Here is a 25,203-nt window from a genome sequence, read left to right on the forward strand (position 1 = left end):
CTGCCTGCTTTCTGTGCCTACAGCGCCACCACGCGACTGGTGAGCGCATTGACAGGGAAAACAAAGGTTTCAGCCCCTCCACACCTGTTCTTCCCACTTCTGCAACAATTTCAGTCTTGCCACCTTGTTTCTAAGGGACCCGCCCTGGGTTTATTTGGGAAGAGGGGATCATAGCCGTTGTGTTTCAATGGGACATACTCTATAGTCTCGGAGGCCCTGCCGCCTTATTTCTGTGGCACCCCCTGGTCTAACATCCGGGTTGCACTTAATTAACCCTTTGAGACTCGGGGCCCTGGCTCTGGTCCTGCCTGCCGGCACAGTTCTATGGAATCTTCTGTCTGGTTTCTTGGGGGATGGGGCATTAACATCTTGTTTCTGTGGACGCACTGAGTGCTTTCTATGATGTCCCCACCTTCTTTCTAGGGGACCCGTCTCCTGACACCTGTCTCTTCAATGCCCAGCCACCTTCTTTCTGTGGAATCCGTTGTCTGGTTTCTCCCTTTTCCCAGCGCTTTAATTCTGTGGGACATTCCACCTGGTCACTTGTGGGGAGGGCTCAGGTCACACCTTGCATCTAGGGGACCCGCTGCCTGGCTTCTATTTCTCTGGGACCCACTGTCTGAGGCCTGCACGTCTCCACCGCCCCGTGTCTGCAGCATCTTTCCCTGTGCTGCCCCCGCCAGGCTTCTCTGAGACCCCCGCCCCCAACAAGCAGCCTCCAGGGGTGTTACCAGGGATGGAGGTGCCCAGGGCCACGAAGACAACAGCGTTGACAGAGTCCTTGAGGCCAACGGTGCAGCCAAAATGGGAAGCGAGGTCCCCAATGAGGGCGGTGAGCAGGCCGATGACCAAGATGCAGACGCCAAAGCAGGCCCAGCCATGGCAGTACTCGGTGGGGGGCACGCAGGCAAACAGCACCTTCCAGAACACCGTCAGGAAGTGCATCACGTAGTCGAAGCACGACGGCAGCCGCTCCTCCCGGGACCCGTCCTCCTCCTCCTCCTCGTCCCCTGTGGGCACACGACCCAGCTGGGGCACACACCTGTACCTCTTTCTTCCTCGCCTACAGAGGCCCCATTTTGTTTACTGTCCAGACAGCAAGTCCCACAAAACCAATTACCTTCCCAGGATCCCTTGCAGCTAGGTGTGGCCATGTCAGCAGCCACACAGACACCTTCCCAGAATCCCTTGAAGCTAGGAGGATGAATGGGCCTAGGTAAAAAAAATATTTACTTTCCCAGAATCCCTTGAAGCTAGAAGATGCCATGTGTGCCCAGCTAAAAATATTGAGCTTCCCAGGATCCTTTGCTGCTAGAGACAGCCATATTACTAGCTAAAAATAGTCCTTTTCCCAGAGGCCTTTACAGCTACTGAAAGCCATGTCCACAGCTAGAAATATTCACTTCCTCAGATTCAGTGCTGCTGACTGTAGCCACGTGCTCCACTAAATGTACTCGTTTTCCCAGAATCCCTTGCAGCTAGAGAGCCATATACCCAGCTAAAATTAGTCACTTTCCCAGAGTCCCTTGGGGCTAGCAACAGCCATGTCCTCAGATAAAATTCCAAGAATTCCTTGCAGCTAGCAGTGGCCATGTCTTCAGCTAAATACTTGTTTTCCCAGAACCCCCTGCAACAGTGGCCATCTGACCCAGTCTGGCAATGAGACACGTACGGAGGGTTTCTGGAAAGCTCTGGCTTTCCTGAAATATATGGGCGTCCTGTGATAGATGAGCTTGCTGAGCTTTGTAAAGGAAGCTTCATTCTTAGAGTTGTATCTCCTATCGTGACCTAATGTGACCTGCTTTTGACCTGCAGTGACTTCTGAAATGTGAGAGCACAAATGAAACGTTTTGTCTACCTCACCCTAAACTGAAAAGCATTAGGCGACGAGTGGGAAGCAACGTGCCAAGCGTCGCATCTGGAAGGATGCTGATAAGAAATACTGTCGCCCAGACCAGTCCGTCAGCATGAGCCAGGGAGTAAAAGCCAGGACGGCCACCAGTCCCGGAGCCACTTCCCAGGTTCAAGGCTCCTCGACTTTTTCTCCCAGAAACATCCGAATGTCAGCAAGCTGAGGACACCTGGTGGCCGTGGAGGCAGAGAGAGACTGACGATTCCTGGGGGTTCAGGTCATAGGTCCCCTTCTCACTTTTCCAGGCTTACTTAGCCACTTGGCTTGTTAAAGAAATAAATGCTTGGATTTGTAAAGGCTTAACCAAGCGGTTTGTGTGGTTTCTTGGTTCTGCACGCTACATCTCAAGAATGAGGTTTTTGCTGTGACCCCAAATACAGTGGAATTAGAGACTAAAACTGCAAACTGAAACTCAACAGGCACGCGGCCCCTTCCTGCTTCTGTGTTTCCTCTTTCTTCCTGCTTGGAATACAGACGTGAGGTGCAGCAGCCCTCTTGCAACCATGAGGGCAAAAGCCGAGAGTGGGAAGGAGAAATAAAGGAGGAGATTTTGTGATTTCTTAATGACATGACTGAGCTGCTGCACCAACTCATCGCCCACGACGGATTCTTTTTGCTCTATGAGAAAAATAAACTTGAATGTGCTTAAGCCATTGGTGGTTGAGTTTTCTGCCGCTTGCTGCTGAATGCATCCCTAACTGAACCACTGTGAGGCATGGCTGAGGTCAGAGCAGGGAGGCCACGCTCTTTGGGAGAGAGGGGGCTGTATCACTGCATCACTTGGGGCTTCTCCCTGCCCTGCTCCAAATCCTGCCTTGGCTCCCTATTGCCCTCCAACCCAGGCCTACACTCCTGGGCTTGGCCTCTGCTCACTTCTCCAGCCTCTCTCATTTCAAGGGAGGCTTGTGGTTCCACCTGTGATCCTGGAGCTACCTCTCTGGTGTCAAACCCTGGATCTGCTCTCTGAGCCTTCAGGTGCCTATCTGAGAAATGGGAGTAATCGTCAGACCTGCCTCATTAGAAGATTGTGATGACTAAATGAGTCCGTTCATGCAAAGTGCTCTCAACAGAGCCTTGCACGTCTCCAATGTTACTATTATTGCTTCGGTCATTATTGCTGAAAGCCCTTTCAGAGCCTGGGTGGGATTCAAAGATGCCCCAGACCAAGTCCAGCCTGTGAAGAGCTGACAGTCTAGGAAGAGGGGAAAAGGAAATTCAAAAGCGCCTGCACATGCAAGCTGGGACACGATTCATCCCTGCGGCAGCGAGAAGAGCCCTTCTGCCCCTTCCCCGTGGGCCCCCCCAGCAGCTCTGGGCTCACAAGCATCAAAAGGCACGTGCTGGATGGAGCGCAGGGTGATCAAGCACCAATCCGGACTCCGGGGGAACATGAACCAAATAGGTCCACAGGGGATACAAACTCTCAGCCATACCTGGCACTTAAGACATGACAGGGTCGCCATCTTCATCATCATCATGATTATTACTGTCCCTGTGATCATTCTGGTTGTCACTCCTCCACTCCACGAGTGCTCTCATCTAACCACCTGGCTTCTGTGAATCTGCGACCTGACACACGCTGGGCCTCCGTGGCCACCACTCATGCCTTGTTCCAGTTTTGCGTCACTCGCCCCCCCGCTCAGCTCCAAGAACCCCTTTCCAGCTCCCCACTGTTGCTGGAATGGAGCTCAGGTGAGATGGCAGGGCCATCCGCTGCAGTCGCCAAAGCCTCAACCCACACCCCACTCTCTCCACTCTCCCCCGCAGCTCTCTCTGTCCAGGGCTTCTCCCACTCGGAGCTCTCCATGGCTCCCTAGTGTGTTTGAAGTGACACCCAAGCCCCCTACGGTGGCCCGCAAGGAACTGTGTGGCTGGGACTCTGCTGACTTTCAGCCTCGTCTCGTACCTCTTCCCCGCACCCCAAACTAGGCGCCCTCCCCAAACGTGCCATAATCTCGGGCACGTCTAGACTTCTGTGCTTGACTTTCCTCCTGCCTAGAACGCCCTCCCTGTCTTCTCCCTGCTCCTGGCTGACAGCTATTCCGACCTGAAGACCCAGCTCTGGTGTCGCCTCCTCCAGGAAGCTCTCCCTGGTCTCCAGGCTGGACCAGGCACCCCAGCTGGGCTCTCTATGGGGTTCCTTGGCCCCAACTCTGCCCACTCTAGGTTGTCATTCTCCCTGACCCGTCTGTCCCTCCCTACTGGACCATAAGCTCCATGAGGACAGGGCCAGGGCTGTCTCGGCCACCTCTGTGTCCCTAGCATTGTCCCCCTCAGAATACGTTGAATGTGGCTTCTGAGGGAGATGCCGTTTTGCTTGTTTTCGGCCTACAGTCTGGCGTCTCTGCCCGCCACCCGGCTTTTTCCGTGTCCAAAGCCTGGTTTCTTTTGCTACTACTCGACAGTTTCTTTCCAACCACAATTCCTTGTGTGCCTTCCGGCCTCCCCGACGGAAACCTGATGTTGTGTAAGAGACGGAAACCCTGAGCTCTGACCCTTCCTGGACTTCCTGTGGGACTTCAGGCCAGTCCCTCTTCTCCCCCTGAGCCTCAGTTTCCCCAATCTGTATCACAAAGGCCCAACGTTGGTCTCCAAGACGGAGTCTGTGAATCCAAGTGGCACAGTGTCTCTGGCCACAAGGGGGCAGTGCGGGCCTGTCTGAGGCAAAGGAGGGTGGGGACCCGCGCAGGTGGGAGACAGCTGGGTGCCCTGGCGACTGTCTCCATGGCAACAGAGGAGCCAGGCTCTGTCTGGGGAGGCCACACCATTTAACCTGTTCCCACCTCCAACTGCCTAACACGGGTAGGAAGCCCAGGCCGGGACCCCTCTTTTCTGTGTGTCTGTCTTTGAGCGTCCGTCTCTCCTGTTGGCATCTCTTCCTGTCTCTTCCTGTCTTTCTGGACCTCTCTGTTTCTTTATCTTCGCGTCTGTGCCTCTCGGGGTCTTTCCTGCCATCTTTCTTCTCTCTGTCTCCTTGTTCTTCTCCCCCATCCCTCTTTCCATCCATTTCTCCCCCGTTCTCTGTGTCTCCTCTGTCTCTCTCTCCTCTCTCCTCCCTCCCCACTTACCTGCGCTCACCGTAATGGCCTCTACAAACTGCTCCCTCCACGAATGGGTCCCAATTACCAAGGCCAAGTTCGTTTTCTTGATGAGTTTATCCACCGTGTTCTGGGGACGAGAGGGTGGAGAGATCATCGCGCCTGAGCAACCCAGGGCAGCTGCACGCGGGGCGCTGGGGCTGGGGACTCACACCTGTGCCCTGGGGTCCTCAACCTTGCACACCCCAGTCCTACCAGCAAGCAGGGAAGGGGCAGGGCATGCACTGTCCGCGGTGCTGACGAGGGGCCTTTCATCAGCCTGTCCTTGGGACCCTCTGGGTTCCTCTCTTTGCAGGCCCTCCCGGAGGAAATGACCCAGGCCAGATCCCAGGAAGGTGAGTCCCCAGCAAATCACCTTAAAGTCATATGACTCCTCAATAATGACCTCCAGCCGGCAGTTTTCCCCAAGAACGGGCTTGCCCATCTCTGCTATCCTCCGAGCCTCCTCCTCCTCGGCCGTCAGTTTCCTGTCTCCGTCCCCTGCAGCATGAGGGACTGGAGTTAGACTCCCAGGAGACCTACCTAACTGGGCCTGCAACGCTTTCGCTACCTGCCCCCATAAATGGAAAAAAAACCTATCTGTTCTCTGGGAAGCCTCCTTGGTGACTCCTCCCAACTCCCATCTGACCACCCTCTCCCTCAGCTTGTAGGCTGATCTGTGAAGGGCTCTGGGGTTCATGTGGTGAAGGCTGTGTGATCTGCGGCAATGCCTTAGCCTCTCTATGCATCAGTTTTCAAATCTGTAAAACGGGCACAATAACAGTACCTACCTCATAAGGTGGTTGTGAGAGTTAAATGAGTTAATTCACGTGAAGTGGTTAGAACAGTGCCCGGCACATAACAAACATAAGTATCATGTTTATTATTATCATCATCACCATCATCATTACCACCACCCTACCCTGGTGGGAAGAGGACTGGTCTCTACATCCAAGCTCTAGAAACATCCTAGAGGGTGTCTTAGGTGGTGAGGAAACAGGAAGATAGAAATCTTGGACCCAGACCCACCTATATCCTGGCGCTGAGCTCACTTATCTCCCCAGGGTGTGCTGACCCTTCACTCCAAGCCCAGCACGGCCCAACCCTACCTCTGGTCCACAGCTCCGAGCTTCTCACTGTGATCCCCAAATGTAAACCCATCACCAACACTGACTCCAAACCCCAACCCTCAACCTTGGATCTGACCTCAACCCAACCCTAACCCTAAACCCCAATCCCAACTCTAATACTCACCATAACTTGGGCCACCAATAATCCCAAGCCAAATCCCAAACTCCAACTCCACACCTAACTCCAGTCCTACAGCAGACCCCAAACCTCAGTCCCAACTCCCAACTCTGACACCATCACTAACAGAGAACTTGGCCAAGTGGCAAAGACTGCTATGTGTTCACCTGAACCTGTTTTTGTCCCTTCCTGGGCAAAGAGCTGAACTACATTTCCCAGCCTTCCTTGCAGCTGGGTGCGCCCATGTGACTGAGTCACAGACAGTGGAATGTGCACAGAAGCCACGGACCGTCCCTCCAGGCTAAGTGCCCCCAAATCTCCCATGTGATCCTCCAAACTCTCTTGTCCTCTTCACCAGCTGGAAGCAGAGTCCGGACACAATGCCAAAGCTCCACGGCACAGTGGAGCCACAAGATGGGATGGCTGCATGGCAGAAGAAAGCCACTCACCCACCATGAACCCTCTTAAAAAACTTTGCCAGAGAAGGAAATAACTTTTTTTGTCTTAGTTAAGCTACCGAGATTGGCGGGTCTGTTTGTTCCAGCAGCTTACACTACTTACTCTAACTGACTAATACAATTTTTAGTCTAACCCTAACCCTAACCTTAAGCCCCAATCTGACCTTGACTCCCAAACTACTGTCACGATCTACAAGCCACTGACACTAGCCCCAACTCTCACCCCAATCTCTGACCTGTCCCCAATTCAAACCAAAATCCCTCAGACTCCATTACTCGTCTCAAACTCCAACCTTGGCTTTGACCTAAATGTGACCCTAATTCTAAGCTGATTCTACCAGAAGCCCAGAAAACCGCCTCCACCTTAACTCTCACTTTGACCCAGTCCTAATGCTGGTCTTAAATCCCAGCCCCAGCCCAGTCCTCGTCAACCCCACACCCGATTCCCTCTGACTCCATCACAGTCCCAGATCTGACCTTATGACTTACTCTTCCCCCGACCCTGACTGCAGACATAATCTTGAACTCCAAACCCCTAGCTGTAACCCCAGACTCCCACTGGCCCCACCAACTCCAAGGCCAGTTCCAACCCTCACCCTGCCCTGAATCTGACTTTATCTCACCTCTAACCTGCCTCAAACCTGACCCGGAAGTGTGGCTCTGGGGCTCTGACCCACCCGGAGACCCTCCCTACTCAAAGCCCAGAGGTGACTCCACTCACCTTGATTGAGTAGCAGAGCTGGGGAGAGACAGAGACAGGGAGACAGTGAGGTCACTTCCCTGGGAAGCTCTGGGTTCGCGATCTCGGAGGAGCACCCGCGGTTAAGTCCCCACAGGTCCCCCAGCCCTGGACCCTTTACCTCTCCCGCAGCCCGTGGGTCACCCCTCACCTGAAATCCCTCGCTTAAGCCACTGGGGCTGGCCCAGCTCAATGAAGAAATTATCCTTTTTCTCGTATTCCTCGTCATCCACTATCTTGACCTGAAGAGTTTTCCTGGGCAAGGGGGGGCAGAACACCCAGATAAGGCCCCTCCCCAGAATCGTTTGAGCACCCCCTCTGCCCCGGGCTCCATAACCTCATGTCATCCTCACATCCACCCTAGAAGAAGCGCTATTATTATCCCCATTTGACACAGGCAGGCCCAGACGCCGGCAAGCAAGCTGGGGTTTATTAAAGTGAAGCAACATAAGCTCACAGATGAGACCGGATTTGAACTTACATGTGTCAGAATCCGGAGTCTTAACCACTCCACTCCAGCCCAACGACCATCACCTCCCACCTGGATGACTGCAGTCGCCTCCTAAACAATCCTAGGCTTCAGCTCCACCTCCCACAGTCTGTTCTCCCAACAGCAGGCAGAGCGATCCCAATAAAACCAAAATCGGATTGGGTTCCTCCCCTGCGCAAGACACTGGCATGGCGCCCATCTCGCTCAGAATAAAAGCCAAAGAATGGCCCACAAGGCCCCATGCAATCTGGCCCTTGTTCCCTTTCTGGGCCTCTTGCTAATCCAGGCCTGCTGGTGCCTCAGGGCCTTTGCACTGGCTGTTGCCTCTGCCTAGAACACCCTTCCCCCGAGGCTCACTCCCTCATTTCCTCCAGTGCTCTGTTCAAACTTGACCTTCTCAGTGAGGCCCACCCCTACTCCCTCATTTAATAGTGAAATCCATCCCTGTCCCACCCCCGCACTCCTAGCCCTTACCCAGTTCCGTCTTCTTTGTTCCATATCACTAACACACCATCTAATATATTTATTTTTATTGTTTATCATTTGCCAATTGCCTCCCCACCTTAAAATTTAAGTTCTACCAGGTAAGCTCACTTATGTTCTTTGCCGTATCCCCAACACTTGGAACAGAACTTGGCATAGAGTACGCCCTCTGTAAATATTTTGTTAACTCAAACCCTCCAGCACAGAAAACCCTCAGCTTCCTGCCCTCTGTCCTGACCACATGTGGAGGGTGAACCGAGTGCCAAGCGATTTTCTCAGCATCTCCACTCCCATGGCAACCAGGGAGTGGCAGGGAACAGCCAGAAATTACCTGTCCCCTGCAGGCACACGACCCACCCCCCTGCCCCCGATCACAAAGACTCACAACCCCAGGATGGCCACGGCTCTGCCACTAGCGACTCTTTCAGCTGCAGGGACCATGTAGTCCCACAAGGCCTGGCCCCAGAAGCCAGAAACACAAACACCCAGCCCACACGGCCACCCAGGCACGGAAGCACAGCCGATCACACCGCCCACGCCCACACGCCATCACGCTCCGCAGCCGTTCCCCACGCGGTGGCAAAACCACACAGAGCAGATGCCAGTCGGTTAGCACGACACCCCCAGCACAGCCTCGCGGCACCGCCGCCCCGCAGACCCCCACTGTGGTGTCACGCAGACGCTCCCTCCTTCCATCTCGCTCTTTACGCCTCTTGGTGTCCCTTCATTGCCTCTCTGTCCCTTCATTTCCCATGTTCCTTTTTCTCTCCACTTTCGCTCGGCCTACCTCTCCATCTCTCTCTTTCTGTCTCTCTCATTCTCCAACAGTCTCGTCTCCAGCCCTCTCTCCGTCTCAGCGTCTCCCTACCTCCCTGCCCTTCTTTATTCCATTCTTCTCACCCCATCTCCACCTTTCAGTGTCCAAAGAAAGGAATAACCAAAGCCAACACAATCCAAACCGAAGGGTTTCAATCAGATACTCATTCAACACACGCGTCTCAACACACGAACATGCACAGGACATAGAGGCAACTGTGCAACGAAAGACGCACATAAGACGGTCGTGTGAGGACATACGTCCACCTCCGCCCCCCTGTTTTCAGGGTATTTTAAATTTTCCGTGGGTGGAAAGAAATAGCTGCCCTCGACCTCGGGAGTAGGCTTGGAGCTGTCCGTGGTGCTGAAATTCCACGGCAAGGAGGGGGTCTTCTAGGACACACCCCAACACACACAGACGGCTGCCGACAGTGATACACTGACAGAGTGACACACACACACACCTCCGCCACACACTCACAGACATGCCAAGATCCACTGACACACAGCGAATGACAGGCAGCGCCACACGTCAACTGGCACCCAGGCAGGAGTGCCCTGAGGGGACCCAGAGAAAGGAGAATCCCCACTGGCAGGGAACAGCAAGAGGGACTCAAGATAGACAAGGGCAGGCCGGGCCCGGTGGCTCACGCCTGTAATCCTAGCTCTCTGGGAGGCCGAGGCGGGCAGATTGTTTGAGCTCAGGAGTTCGAGACCAGCCTGAGCAAGAGCGAGACCCCGTCTCTACTAAAAATAGAAAGAAATTAATTGGACAACTAAAAATATACAGAAAAAATTAGCCGGGCATGGTGGCGCATGCCTGTAGTCCCAGCTACTCGGGAGGCTGAGGCAGTAGGATTGCTTGAGCCTAGGAGTTTGAGGTTGCTGTGAGCTAGGCTGACGCCACGGCACTCTAGCCCGGGCAACAAAGTGAGACTCTGTCTCAGAAAAAAAACAAAAAAAAAAGATAGACAAGGGCAGGACTTCCTGAGATGCAAAGATCTGGAGATCATGTCCAGACTGCCCCCCTTGTTTCCTGGAAGCTCCACTCTCTCGCCACTCACCCCCCACCCAGGCCTCTGATCTCGGACCCTGTCGCCTTCTCATCCTGTCTCTGCTTGCTCTTGCTGACCCAAACCCTCTTTTCTCTCTGCAGCGTCGTGAGGATCTCTCCTCCCCTGGGCCTGTATCTCCCCTGCATCTCTCTACCTTCCGGCCTTCCTTAATCTGCCTCCCAACCTCTCTCTCTCCCCTTCTCTTGGTGTATCTTTGTCTCTCACTTTCCTTCTCCCTTTGTCTCTAACTTCCTGTCTTTCTGCGTGTGTCTCTCTCTTGTTCTCTGTCCCTCTGTTCTGTCTCTCTTTCTCTGACTCTGTTACTGTCTTCAACTCTCCCTGTCTCTGTCCCTTTCTCCGGGGGTCTCTCTTTCTCTCTCTCTACATCCCTGCCACCCCATCTCTGGGTGTCTCTCCTCCATCTCTGCACAGGCCTCCCCTCCAGACTGGCTGCTTCAAAACACCTCTAATTAGCGCCTGGCCCCTCAGAGGAAGGATGTGTTTCCCTTAACGCTAATTAGCCTCCTGTTCTCTGTCTGCTGAAGCCACAGCTGGAAGCTTGGGCGGGGGCGGGGGCGGAGTTGGGGGGACAGAGGGAGTCCCAGCCTGGGGAAGCCGTGTGGGGGAGGAGAGGGCCTGTGGGGTTGCAGCACCAGGAGGGAAGCGGGTTGGACTACAGGAAGGACCGGAACAAGCAGAAAGACAACTCTCCCCATTCTCCCTGCCTCTTGAGCATGAGAAACGGGGCTGGGATGGTGTGTCCCCCGCCGCCCCCAGCCCTGCTCTCATCAACCCTAAGACAGAGACCAAGCCAGGAGAGAGATGGAAAGCTACGGAGAGCCCAGCGACTGGAATATAACCCAGTCAGAGAGCTGGATACTGGGGACAGAGGCCCAGGGAGAGGTCGCGCAGGGAGCGAAAGGTGCAGAGATGCAAAGGGAGAGAAGGAGGGACGGAAAGCGACGAGAAGCTGGGGCTCCCGAGGCGGAGACGCAGAGGCTGGGAGGCAGCGGCAGCGGGGAGCGCGGCGGGGGCTCCGCTTGAGTGGGAGGCGCGTGGGCGGCAGGAGGAGGGAGACAGACGGGCGTGCGGGGGCGGAAGGGAGCGGGCGGGGGCGGGGAGGCGCGTCCGCGTTCGGGCAGGCGGGTGGGGGAGGTGAGGCTTGGCACACACAGGGGGACTGCGCCTCCGTGTAACGGCGTGGCCAGGGCTCTGGGCGTGAGCACAGCGGCGGCTCTGTACTAGTGCACGCGTCTGTGACTCTGTGCGTCTGTATGTGGCCGTGTGTCCATGTGTGTCCTTATACGTGGCTTTGCGTCGGTCTGCGTGTCTGGGTGCCCAGCCCACCTGCCCAGACCCCGTCTTCCCAAATCCCAGGCCTTTAGTTCCCCCAGTGTCTCTCCGGGCCCCCATATTCCTACACCGTCTTTTCCCAAAGCTTCGCCCACATTTCCCCTGGGTACCCCGCTATTTCCCCAGGTTCTTCCTCAAGCCCACAAGCCCCGCCCCTTCCCTAGCTCCGCCCCAGGCCACACCCCCTCTCCTTGGGCCCCGCCTTCTTCTGAAGCCTATTTCTATTTCCTCGCGCGTCTCCACCCAGACGGCACACACCTCCTTAGACCCTGCGCCTTCTCCATCCCACATATACGTTCCCACCTCAACAGGACTGTCCTCCCGTCTCCCCTGGGCCCCTCTCAGGACACACTCCGTCTCCCCCAGCTGGCAATGAAGGCCCGACACCCCTCTCCCCAGGCCCCTATTCCATCTCCTCTCCCGTCTCCTCACCTCATCCACCCTTCCAACCCCGGTCCTTCTCACCTCCGCGCCCGCATCTGGGCCCTGCCCCGCCTCTCCGTTTCTCCAGGCCCCGCCCTGCCAGAGGCCCCGCCTATTTTCCAGGCCCCGCCCCGCCAGAGGCCCCGCCTATTTCTCCAGGCCCCACCCCACCCGAGGCCCCTCCTCTGCATTTTCGAGGCCCCGCCCCACCCGAGGCCCCGCCCCGCTCAAGGCCACTCCTCTGCCTTTTCCCCAGGCCCCGCCCCCAAAGCTCTGCCCCGCCCCCCGCCGGCGGGCGCGCTCACATGGTCTCGTCGTCGCCGAACTCGAGCTCGCCGCACGCGTCCTCGTAGTGCACGCCGCCGCCGCGCGCCGTGCCGTCCACCGTGCGGTAGGGCAGGCGCACGGTGCCTCGCGCGCCCGAGCTGCGCACGACGCGCACGTCCACGGTGCCCATGCACTCGCTCACGTGCAGCAGGCGGTCCTGGAAGGAGAAGATGCCCGCGTGGTCGTCGTCCAGGATGGTGACGGTGGCCAGCAGCGGCGCCACCAGCCGCCCCTTGGGCCGCCCGCTGTCGTCGGGCTCGAACATGCCCTGCGCGTCGCCCACGCGCAGGTTCAGCAGCCGCACGAAGAAGTGCTCGTCCTCCTCGAAGATGTCGTCGTCGATGATGCCGATGCGCAGCTCCTTCTGCGTCTCGCCCGGCTTGAACACCAGCGTGCCCTCACTGCGGCAGGGTGGGGGAGAGCCGGGTGAGGGTCTGTCAATGGCTGCGTGTCTGGAGGAGGGGTCGGTGCCACAGGAGGACCCCCAAGTATGCGAGGGGACAGGCATTAAACAAGCAACACTGAGAGTGAACCGCAGGGGGGCGTCCCGGAGGAAGGGATGCAGAGTGGGAGCAAAACAGCGTTGGTCCCTCCCACCGTGGGACTCGTGGGGATCAGAAGGGTGGGCATTAAACAGGTAATAATAAAGGTGAGGTCAGGGCAGGCTTCCTGGAAGAGGCAACCGAATGCAGGAGGCATTAGTGCACAAGCATGCTCCAAGCAGGGGGAACAGCACATGCAAAGTCCAGAGTGGAGAGGCAGCCTGGAGTGCCCTACAGCCCTGCTTCTCTAACATTCCTGTGCATGTAAATCCCCTGGCAGATCTTGTTAAAAATGCAGATTCCGGTTCAGAAGCGCTTGGGTTTCCAGATTCTGCCTTTCTAACTAGCTCCAGGGGATGTGGGTGGTCCCGATGACACTTTGAGTAGCAGGGATATAAGGCCCAGAAAAGACCCTGTCACTCTTCTGATAAAATCCCCTCTGGGTTCCCAGGTGCCCCCAAGAGAAAGTCTCTTGATGCCTTAACTTGGCATCATTCATTCATTCAGCAAACACTCCTAGAGCACCTGTTCTGTGCCTTGTGCCGACTGGTCTTGGGGACGCAGCGGTGACCACGCCCTGTCCTCACAGGGTTCACAGCCCCAGGGGAGAGCCACATCACAATGACAATTACACATTTAATGATTTGATTACGGTCCATTCATTCAACAAATACTGACAAAACACCTGTTGTGTACCAGGCACTGTTCTAAGTGTTGGGGAAACAGCAGCAAAACCAGATCAGACAAAAATCCCTGCCCTGGTGGAGCTTCTGTTTCAGTGCAGGAGATTGAATAATAAACAGACGAATCATGTCAGGTGGTGACGGTGCTACTGAGAAAAACAGTGAAGTAGATGGCAAGTGCAGAGGAAGTGACATCAGGGTGGTCACGGAAAGCCTTTCCAAGGAGGTGACACGTGAGCAGACACTGGAAGAAGGTCAAGGAGGAAGCCATGTAGAGGACATCCGGAGAAGAGCATTCCTGGTAAGGGGATAGGCAGTGCAAATGTCCTGGGGCAGGAGCTGACCTGGAGTGTTCGAGTAACAGCGGGGAGGCCAGTGTGGCTGCAGCAGAGGGAGCGAGGAGGAGAGAGTGGGAGATGACGTCACAGAGGGAACAGGGACAGATCTCATGGGGCCTTGGTGGGCCACGGTGAAGACTTCCAAGTTTACTCTGAGCAGAGGAGGGACGTGAGCTGGCTTAGCATTAAAAGAGCAACAGTTGTGTAAGTCTCTGAAGCACCTACAAGATGCTCTGCAAGGAGGTGTGGAGGGGACAAGGCAGTGACATTAGATTAGTTGGGGTGAAATTTTGATATTTTTGAGGGGACAGGGAAGGAGTGGGCTCCTCCCGGCAGGGCTGCAGACATCGACATGACTCTGAAATGTTAATGAATCTCAAGAATCATTTCCCCCCAGTCCCTCTCACCATGCACGTGAGGGGTTCGGCACCGTTATATGACCAATAAGGGTTCATGACATTACGATCACCTTCATCATAAAAGGGTCCTCGGATCCAGATTTCTAAGAGAAGCCTAGCTCTGAGGAGGGATGAGGGACTCCAAAGTTCTGGCAAAAAGAGGGTACAGAACCAAGTGACAAGACCTGGAGTGCAGGGACAAGGGGCTCCCCGTTGCTGCAGCCCTCAGCTTGGGGGACACTGTGCATGGTGACTAAGCACCCAGGCAGGACCTGCTTCACCAAGCCCAGCCCGGCCACCGTGCCAGTTGTGCGATCTCAGGCAGTTAGTATTCTGCAGCCCGCTCAGCCTCAGTGTCCTTATCTGTAACACGGAGCTGATGCAAAAAGGAGGTGTCTACCCGGTGGCATGGTGGTAAGGAACAGGCCAGGGGCACAGCGAAAGCACTCGACAAAAGATAGCTAGTGACATCTGCATGTTAATATCAGAATCTTAGAATCCCAAAGTCACAGGATGTTAGCAATTTAAACTTAAGGGATAGGTAGAATGTGGAGATTTTAGCATCATCTTTGCCAAACAGTTAACCCAAAGATCTAGCACCACCTTTACCAAACAAACAAACTGGACGTCAGCAGTAATGGTCGAGCAGACATCGTGTGCCTCCTGATACGATGCACCGAGGAGGACACCGCATGGCTTCCATGGGGTTCCTGCCAAAAGTGCACAACTTGAGTCTAATCATCAGGAAACATCAGACGAACCCAAACCGAGCATTGTTCCAGTCACTGGCCCGTCCTCTTCCAAAGTGTCAGGGTCACAAAAGTCAAAGGGAGGCTGCGAAACCGATCCAGACCGAAGAAGACGGAAGAGACATGACAACCGAACGCAACGTGTGATTCTCGACAGAATGGGAAGGGAGGGGAGGAGTGACAAACCGTCCTAAAGGATGTCCCAGGGACGACTGGGGCGTCTATGGCCATACCACCCCGAACGCGCCCGATCTCATCTGATCTCAGAATCCAAGCAGGGTCGGGCCCGGTTAGTGCCTGGATGGGAGGGACGACCGGGGAAACGCAGACACGGACTGCAGACCGAGTAGTGGTTTCAATTCAGCGTTCAATTTCCTGAGTGCAGCCTCCGTATTATGATCGTGTAGGAGAACGTCATTATTCCTGGAGATGCACGCTCAGGCACTTAGAGGTCACGGCATCTGCAGCTCACTTTCAGAGTGCCACAATTATTCATATTATTATATATTAAAGAGAGAGAGCGGAAGCAAACAGGACACATGTGAACAATCCGCGATTGTGCGTGAAGGTTACGTGAGAGTTCATCAAATCGTAGGAATGAAATTTTTCAAAATAAAAAGTTGGCGAGAAAACGAATGGGGATTTTAGAAGCCACGTAGCACAATCGCAGCAGGCTAGATTCACAGGACTTGTGTTCCAACGCTGGACACACAGAATCTGAGAAGACGAACATCTTAGAACCGTCAAATCAGAGACTGGTCGGGGTTTGAATCAGAATACCAAAATGTTGGAATTCTGCAATCTTAGAACTTTACACCCTTAGTGTGTTCGGATCACAGGGGCTTAGATTTCAGAATCTTGGAACAGCTATGCTGTTTGGGGCCTCAGAGATCACGTTTAATATGGAGAAACTAAGGCCCACAGGGCTGCCCTAGCCCATACAACACCTGTGGGCAAATTAGTAAGAGGCTTCGCTTCTTCAAGACGCTTATTTCCATGAGCTAAGAAATTGTCATAACACACATTCAAATCTACAACGTCCACTGTGAACAGAGTTTCCTCAGATACAGTGCTCTTGTGCAGTGCGCAACCTCAACAACTACATGCGGCAGCCCTGCCTGTTCACACTGAGGCGGGGGCTTGCCCAAGGAACAAAGGCCAGGGCTAAACTTGGACTGGAACCCAGGTCTCCTCCCTCCCAGTCCTGGGCCCAAGCTGCCTTGATAAGCAATGCCAGGCCTTGAATGTCTACCGGGACGGGCGATCAGAGCTGGGTAGGAAGCCGTTGACTCTTCCTAGCTCTTGCATTCCACCAATGAGCAGAATTTATTCTTTGACTTCAAACATCTTGGCCCTGTGGTCATTTTCAGGTGGAAAGGTGGCCTCTGATCCCAGCAGGTGACACTTGTACTCACTTCGTTCCACAAGGGTGCAGGGCCACTGGGAGATGTGGGACAGGATGGAGGGAGTGGCCAAGGGATCCCACGCTACAGGATGACAGAACAAAGACCTGCGCACAGTGGCGCCCACTGAGGGCAAGGTCGGGGTGGGCGGGGCAGGGAAGGCGGCTGCAGGTGTGGACAGAAGGATCCCGGGCTTCCTCCGCCGAGGCGGAGGGAAAGGCCTGCAGACGTCCAGGCCAGTGGAAAGACGTGAAGAAGTGGCAAGGGCAGGGAGGGGACCTGGCAGGGGTGGAACTAAAGCTCTGTGGAACAGGGCGGAGCCCCAGGAGGAGGAGGACAAAAGGGGCGCGGGATGGGCCGCTGCTTCGTGGCAGAGCCAGCGATCTGTGAGCAGTTCAGCCGTAGCCAGGGAGGTGATCAAGGGACGTGTCAGGCTGCTTAGCAGGAGGGACCTGCGAGACCTCAGCCACCAACAGGCTTTCTCCCTGACCCTGCCTTATCTTTCCTCGTGGCTCTTACCGCGGCCCAGCATTTTTACGTAATCGGCGTTTACTTGCAAATGGCCTGGCTTTCCCAGGGGAACAGCTGCTCCACTGGGGCAGGGTCTTTGTGTGTTTTAGTCACTGCTAGTCATCACTGCCAGATCCGTTTTTGGCACACAGTAGACACAAAATAAATGTTGTTATTACGGGAAACAGGAGATTTGTATCTGAATTAATAAAACATACTGTAAAGCTATGAGTCTTAAAAGAGTGTGGCATAGACAGAAGAACTATAAACAGATGAATTTTGTGAGCCACACGAGGACAGAGATTTTATCTATCTTGTTTACTGTTCTATGTTAGGCCCCTAGAAAAAGCAGCTGGCACATAGTAGGTGCTCAGGAGGAACTGGTGAATGAGAGAATTTATCACCACTTCACGCTTTTACGTGTTTAGTAATTCACACCCTCTTTGCAAGCCGAGGGCAGGGGCCTTAGCTGTCTTGTTCACCATGGTATGCCCATTGGCATATAGAAAGTGCCCAATAAACATTTTTACTCTAATAATGATGGCGTAGGGAGCTCGTTCTTTCAGGCAGCAAGACATATAATGGAGCTATAATAATTAAAACAGTATGGCATCAGCACAAAATCACAGGCAGGTAAAGACTATAGGAGGGGCAGCGTGGAGACTGAGAGCTTGTCCTGTTCGTCTTGTGTACCGAGTGCCTGGCACATAGTAGTAGGTGCCCACTAAATGTTACTACTATGGTGAGTGTTGGGGAACAGCCATTTTACCAGAGAATAGAATACAGGAAAAAGCTGTGATAACGAAAACAGCATGATTTGGAACCAGAGCTGAGGATAATTATGACTGTCGGAGGGAAAATGAGAAGTGATTTATCTATCTTGTTCACTTGCCATTACATACATGCCTAGGACCGCCTTTGGCACAGAGTAGGTGCTCAGTAAATACTTTTTTACTCTTTTGTTTTTGTTTTGTTTTTAGTGACAGGGTATTGCTGTGTTGCCCAGGCTGGAGTGTAGCGGTGTGATCCTACCTCACGGTACCAGCAAACTCCTGGGCTTAAGCAATCCTCCCACCTCCGCCAACCAAGTAGCTAGGACTACAGGCGTGTACCACATCTGGCTAATTTTTTTTTTTTTTAATTTTTTGTAGAGATAAGGTCTTGTATATTGTCTGGACTGGTCTTGAACTCCGGGCCTCCAGTGATCCTCCCACCTTGGCCTCCCTAAGTGCTAGGATTACAGGTTTGAGACACCACATCTGGTCAATATTTTTCACTCTTAATGGTGGGGGGGGGCAGGTGGTAGACTCCATCAACCAGGTAGTAAAACATACACTAAAGCTATAATAGCTAAAACAGTGTGGTTTTGACACAAGAAGCAACGAACAATATTGGAGGCACAGCATGGGGGCAGGAACTTTATCTGTCTTCAAATCTGTCTTCATAATGGGTGCTCAATACGTGCTTTTACTGTGACTATAGGGAAGGGGCAGTTATCTTCCCAGGTAACAAGACATACAATAAACAGACAGCAATTAAAACAGCATAGTTCTAGAACAAGAGGTATAGATAACAATATTGGAGGGCAAATCTGAGTGCAGCAGCTTGTCTTGCTCACTGTTATGTACCCAATGCCTGGAATGGTGTCCGGCACATACTAGGTGCTTGAAAAATGTTATTTAGTACCAGACCATGGGAGGAGACTTGTCCTACAGGTGACAGAGCATGTGACAAAGCTGTGAGCATTAAAAGGGCAGGGTTCTGGAGCAAGAGCTGTGACTCTGCATACTGGAGGCGCAGCGTGAGCCCAGCACCTTCTGTCTCGGCCACCACATAAACATCTCACCTGGAGCAGTGACTGGCACCAGGTGACATGCCATGCGTGCGTTTACTCTCAGCAACAGCGAGAGGCTTATTCTGTCGGCAACGCATTCATTAGAGCTGTGATGGTTAACACAGTGCGTCGTCAAGCACTAGCACTAGAACTAGGCACACAATGAACTTGGAGGGGCGGCCGCGCCGTCCGTCCCGTCCAGCGGCGTGTGCCGAATGCCTAGAGCAGCGTCTGGCGCGAAGGAGGCTCTCGAGAACGAATGAATGCACGCGCCAGCGCTGCGGCTCTGCCCGCAGCAGGGCACCCACGGGCCCTGGGGGTAGCTGGGAGGCGACGAGCTGGAGGCTGGGGCCGGCTGAACGCACGACCTCCCTGCGCGGCCAACCCTCCGGCCCGCCCCGCCGCGGCACCCACCTGTACTCGTAGTCGGAGCCGGCCTTGGCGGAGCCGTCCTCGGTGCGGTAGTCCACGTAGAAGGTGCTGTTGCCCTCGCCGCCCTGGCAGGTGACGGACAGCAGCACGGAGCCGCAGTTCTCCAGGCAGTGGTAGAGGCTGGGCTCGAAGAAGATGCGGCTGGCGCCGTCGTCCTCGTCCTCGCCGGGGCCCTCGGCCGGGGAGGCCCTGCGCGACGCGTCCGCCGCGTGTCGCCGCAGCACGTTGCCCGCGCCGGTCATGAGCCGCGTGGCCTGGATGCGGTAGAAGGCGCGGCTCTTCTGCTGGTGCAGCAGCGCGTAGTAGTTGGCGATGCCCACCAGCTGCTCCAGGTCCTTGTCCGGGTGCTTCTGCTTGAGGTCCTTGAGGATCTGGATGACCTCGCGGCGGCTGGCGTCCAGCTCGCGGGCCTCGGCGGGGCCCGGGCCCAGGCCGCCCAGCTCGCCCGGCGCCTCGGCGCCCACGAACGTGCCGTCCAGCTCGATGCTCTTGGGGGGGTCGCCCTCGGCGCCGATGATGATGCCGCTGCGCGGGTCGGTGCGGTAGCGCTTGTACACGTACTTGTAGAAGAGCAGCCGCTTGTCGGCCATCCAGGCGAACACCACGCACACCGGGAAGAAGACCAGGGTCAGCAGCGCCTCCCACACCTGCGGGCGGCGCGGGCGTCAGGGCCGCCGCGCCGGCAGGGGGCGCGCTCGGCCGCCCCGGCCCCGTGCCCGCCTCGCCCGCGCCTTTGCGCCGCCTCCCTCCCCTCGCCCACCTGTTTCCACCTCTGCCCCTCTCCTCTTGTCTCGGTCTGTTTGGCTCTTGTCTCTCCCCCTTCCCCATCTCCCTCTCTCTCCGCCCCATCTCTTCGTGTGTGTGAGTTCTCTCTCTGCCTGTCTCTCTGGCTGTCTCTCCATCCATCCATCCACATTTTACACGCTGAGAACCACGCACAGCGCCCAGATGCCAGAACCCCAGACATCCTCAGCTGCCACCAAGGGGCAGACGCATCTCACCCTGTGGTCTCAGCCCCTGTCAAGGGGCAGAGCCTGTGTGTCTCTTCCTGCCTCTCTCTCCCCCTCTATCTTTCTTCTCCTGGCTGCATTTCCGCCCCCTCACCTGGGATGCCCCACCCCAAACCTCTCCTAAATGCCCTCACTTCCCCCCCACCCCCACCAGCGCCCCCTTAGCATTTGCTCTGTCCCCAGGAACAGGGCTTGACTCGAATAGAGGCACACGCTCGGCTCCTCGGCTCACAGCCTTGTAAAGTGGGTTTGCCACTTAGTGGTTGCCAGGGCTCTACAAGAGGGATGGCTGGCCCTGACTCTTGGTCTGTGACATGGGACATCTCCAACACGGAATGAGCGTAGACATCCCTAGCACTCAGCACCATCAGTTTCCTGACACGTGGAAAAGACTCAAGACGTGCAATTGACACAGTCATCATTATTAATCTAGGACCGTTATCTTGGGCTCACTGAGGTCTAAGACACAGCCTGCAGGTGGCTGGCACATGCCTGGGCACACACAGGAAACAGCCACCAAGCTATGACAGTATGCCTTGAAGATATGCATATAAAGACTCGACCTTACCTGTCTCATTAAAGATGAAGAAGAAGAGATTAAAGCATATTTACAATCAGATGGCCTCAGAAGTACCTTAAAAAAAATGAGCCAGGTGGAAAAATATCTAAGATCCAATCGCTATGTCCCTTCGTCACTGTGTTTACTGATGGCTCAGAGAAAAGGCAAGACTTGGAAATAGTAAAACCGCATAAAGCCACAAGGGAGGCTTGTGAAAGAAGCCGAATGTCCAGCCCAAGCTGTGAAATGAACTCTGTCCCTTGTATTAATTGAACCTGTCAGTGTGTATATTGCTGGAGATCTCTATTCATCAGAAGACGATCCCACACAGATTTTCTTTGCTCCCTGCAGGTAAATGAAAGGTGATTCTAGCAGATGCACATTGCTGTTCTAGAGCACCCACTGGGAATGCGCACCAAGTATGTGCCCCCCTGAGAGGGGACTTTCAAGCTTCAGTGGGGCAAGAGCACCCCTGAAAGGAGGTGTTGGAAATCTAGGGCTGTTCATGGGTTGCCATCGTGATTGGGGAGGGAGAGATGGTCCCGCTCTTTAATGGCCTGATGATATCCTGTGACTCATGGGACAGTCCCACACAATACAGAATTGTTCCACACAATACAGAATTGTCCCATGTGCTTCCCCACTCACTTCAGGATGTGCCACTGGACGTTCGTGTCCATGAAAACCCTGTTTGTAATAACTGGGGTCTAGCCATATGCAATCTATGCATGTAACAGAATTTCCCTTATACCCCATCATTTTTTAAATTTTATTTATTTTTGTAGAGACAGGGTCTCACTATGTTACCCTGGCTGGTCTCAACTCCTGGCCTCAGGCAATCCTCCCACCTTGGCCTCCCAAAGTGCTGGGATTATTCTAGAACTCGACTCTGTTTTATGTATACACTATTTAAAGTATTTTCCTGTATGATTTCACATATGCCAAATACACTCATTTTTAATCTTGTGGCTAGCCACTTCTCTGCCCAGACTCTTTGCATGGAATGGTTTTCTGATCTTTTTTCCCCTCTTAAACCCAACTTATTCATTATACACAGGTGCCTGCATCTGGCCCGCTCGTCATAAGGGTACTCATGATGAAGCATTTACATGTGGAGATGCAAATCATTCTGTTAGAAATCTTTGCTTTATATCACAGTTTGGGCATTATATTCAAGCCAAACACATAGACCAGTTCAGGAATGGAAAGAAGACCTAACGTTTCCTCTGTTCCATGCAGATTGTTCAAAGCCCTTCCACACAGAGCGCTTCAGCCTGGCAGCCCTGTGAGGTCAACGATATCATGACCCCCATTTTACAGGTGGGAAACTGAGGCACAGAGAAGGTAAGGAACCTGCCTGAGGTCACACAGTTGAGCAGCAGCAGAGGTAGGGTTTGAATCCAGGCCTCTGGTTTCAGGGTCTGTGACCCAAACCCTGAGGCTAGAAGACCTCTCTCTACTATTACCTAAGAATTTCCCATCAGTGGAATAAAGAGGAAGTAACAAAATATTTGTTATAAAAAGCGGGGAAGGGATATGAAAGCTCAAGAAACTTCTGAGCAATTGTGGAGAAAATACATAGCCTGGCGGGTTTTGTAACTGGTTTCATCTTTACCTCGTGCCAGTTCTTCCGGTGCTGTGACGACAATGTCCCCTAACTCAGGTTTCCATGTAACTTCTGGGGGACCCCCGCCCTTCTCACCCAGAGCTGTGGCATTTTATACCCTCCCTCAGTTCCTTACGTCTCAGCCAGCTCCTTCTCAGAGAGAACCATCTCCTCCACCCAATCCCTGCCCCACCTCTCACCCACGATGTCTGAAATTCTTTTTCACGCCGTTGGTGTAAATCCGCCAAAGGCCACTGCAAAAGCCTAAGTCAGGACACCGTTCTTTTCAACGGCCCCTTCGAGTATAGGATGCATCATCATCCCGCGTACTTTTCCCCATGGCAGCCGGGAGACTCAGCGTCACAGACAGGGGACAGTGGCAGCAACTTGCTCTCCCTCTCTCATCCCCTGTCTTCGCGTGCCACTATCTTCGCCTTTCCTCACTGTGGTTTCTGATCACTCCGTTATCGATATGCATCATCCTTTAGATATCATCCACAAAGCATTTTTATATCTCTAGCCTCGGATTCTTCCTGGGAGGAAACTATAACTGGCAAAACCTGACAGGCGAAAATAGATTATACACATGTGTGAATGAATCCTTGACACCCGCAAATAAATTATGCATGTGTGCGACTGAATGAGGCCAGGCCCATAAATAAATTATGCAGATGTACGTGGCAGTCGTGGGGCTGTGGGAAATAAATTAGGCAAATGTTGTAAAGGAAGCCTCTAGAGTGTGCAGGTTAAGACACTGGACAGAGGAGAGGGAAGTGATTATGAGAACATAGGTGTAAATCATGCAGCCGGGGGTCTCAATTTTGTCTGACTATTGGAATAAATTATGTGGAGTAGTCATTGGGCTTCTATCTAGTTGGGTTGGACGGGAGTAAAAATTACACCGAAGTGACATAAATTATCCCAACATCAGAAAGCAATTATGAATAATGAATGAATTACGCAAACCATGATTGCATATCGGGCAAATACAGAGCCAAATTATGCAGATATGGGCATGTATCTGGGCAAGCCCGTGGATAAATTATGCAAATTACACCAAGTTACCCAAACCAATTAGCACTGTCAGGAAACACAAGGCTGGATTATGCAAATGTAGTATGAATTATGCAAATGGATGATGTTTTATGGCAAAAGCGGGAATAAATTATGCAAAAGACGGAGTGTAGGAAAACATGTGAACAAATCTGGCATGCATTACACAGATCACAGAGGTTCTGTTAGCACATACAGCGCTCTTTAACAGTGACAGTTAAAAGGAATCCCTTCTGGGTGAGTATACTGTACTGCAAAACGGTGTCCCCTCTGGGCAGCCGAGTGCTTGCTGCACCTTCCAGAGACATGGCTGGGTAGCACCAGCAGGACTCCAGCCCCTACAATCGGTGGCCCTCTCAGATGTGAGCATGCATTTCTGCAAATACACAAATCAAACCTGCACCAAGAAAGTATCCACGGGTCCTTGCTTACCTGGACCACACCTGGGGAAAAGACAGCGAGGATGAGATAAAGCCAGACGTAGGCGAAGATACTCCACGAGGCGGTGACGAAGAAGACTCTCAGATGCTTAATCTTGCGGCTCTCACCAGCCGGGATGACGTAGATACACACGGCAATGACCACGAACATGTTAAAGGCAGCGCTACCCACGATGGTGCCCGGGCCCAGCTCGCCCGCCTGGAAGTTGTGGCCGCAGACCTCGATGACGGACAGCAGGATCTCAGGCGCTGAGGAGCCCAGGGCCATGAGCGTGAGGTTGGACACTGTCTCGTTCCAGATGCGGACGGTGCCCACGCTGGTCTCGCCATTGGCCTTGGTGATGGTGATCTCTTTCTCCTTCGACGTGATGACCTCGATGGCCGCCATGAAGCGGTCAGCGATGATGGACACGCCCAGGAACATGTAGACCATGGCCACAAAGTAGACCACTGCCCGTGCCGCCTTGTCACCCAGCGACGGGTCGTCGGGCTCCCACACGGGCAGCAAGACCCCTGGCTGGCAGCGGTTGGAGCCCTGGCAGCCCCCTGTGCTGGTATCGCTGTCATTGGCCGGGGGAGGCGGCAGGGAGGGGGTTGGGGTGGCCGCCCCGGAACATGGGGGAGCCCCCAGGAGGAGCGCAACCCCCACCAAGGCCAGGGGAGCCATGGAGGGTGGTGGGATCCTACGGGGGAGGAGGGGGAGGTCTGAGTCACACAAAGTCAAAGCTTGTTGGGGAGGGAAATGGGGGGGAGCTGAAGACCAAGACAGGGAGGACCGGGAACGGGGGAGACAGACACAGGGAGACGCAGAGCGCGCCAGATGCAGACCCAGAGAAAAAGAAAGGTAAAGAAAGAGGAACCCTCGCGCTCTGCTGGTGGGAACGGGAATTGGACTAAGCGCTTTGGGGAACCACAGCTGAGCACCACGCATGCTACGACTCAGCAGTTCTGCTCCTGGGTCCGTAGCCAAGGGAAACAGGTCTATACGTCCACCAAAAGGCATCTACGAGAACATCCGCAGCAGCCTCATTTGTAACAGCGCCAAGCTCGAAAGCCCCAGCTGCCTGTCAGCAGGAGGATGGAGAAGCACACCGTGGAGAAGTCACGCGGTGGAACAGCACGCAGCACTGAAGAGGGAGCGGTCGCCCGATGCGCTCGACAGCCCGGGCGAATCTCCCGGCCACAGCGAAGGCTGAATGCAGCCGGGCGCACGAGAACGCACACTGTGTATGCAGGGTGAGGCGGGGACACGGCGACCCTAAATT

General features: G+C 54.2%; 1 protein-coding gene across 1 annotated transcript in view; it reads right to left on the reverse strand.

The window, feature by feature from the left end:
• SLC8A2 (solute carrier family 8 (sodium/calcium exchanger), member 2) overlaps positions 1-24,621 on the reverse strand; it is a 27,070-nt gene extending 2,449 nt beyond the window's left edge. The window contains exons 1-8 of the mRNA XM_012653375.1: positions 23,931-24,621; positions 19,253-19,917; positions 12,360-12,782; positions 7,586-7,689; positions 7,417-7,434; positions 5,366-5,490; positions 4,981-5,080; positions 732-1,010 (exon numbers count right to left, since the gene is read on the reverse strand). Coding sequence (XP_012508829.1) covers positions 732-1,010; positions 4,981-5,080; positions 5,366-5,490; positions 7,417-7,434; positions 7,586-7,689; positions 12,360-12,782; positions 19,253-19,917; positions 23,931-24,605 — 2,389 coding nt within the window. The 5' untranslated portion in view covers positions 24,606-24,621. The remainder of the gene's footprint in view (positions 1-731; positions 1,011-4,980; positions 5,081-5,365; positions 5,491-7,416; positions 7,435-7,585; positions 7,690-12,359; positions 12,783-19,252; positions 19,918-23,930) is intronic.
• Positions 24,622-25,203: the final 582 nt, after the last annotated feature.

Source organism: Propithecus coquereli, unplaced genomic scaffold (genome assembly GCF_000956105.1).
Source record: "Propithecus coquereli isolate 6110/MARCELLA unplaced genomic scaffold, Pcoq_1.0 Scaffold42, whole genome shotgun sequence".
NCBI classification, from domain to species: domain Eukaryota; kingdom Metazoa; phylum Chordata; class Mammalia; order Primates; family Indriidae; genus Propithecus; species Propithecus coquereli.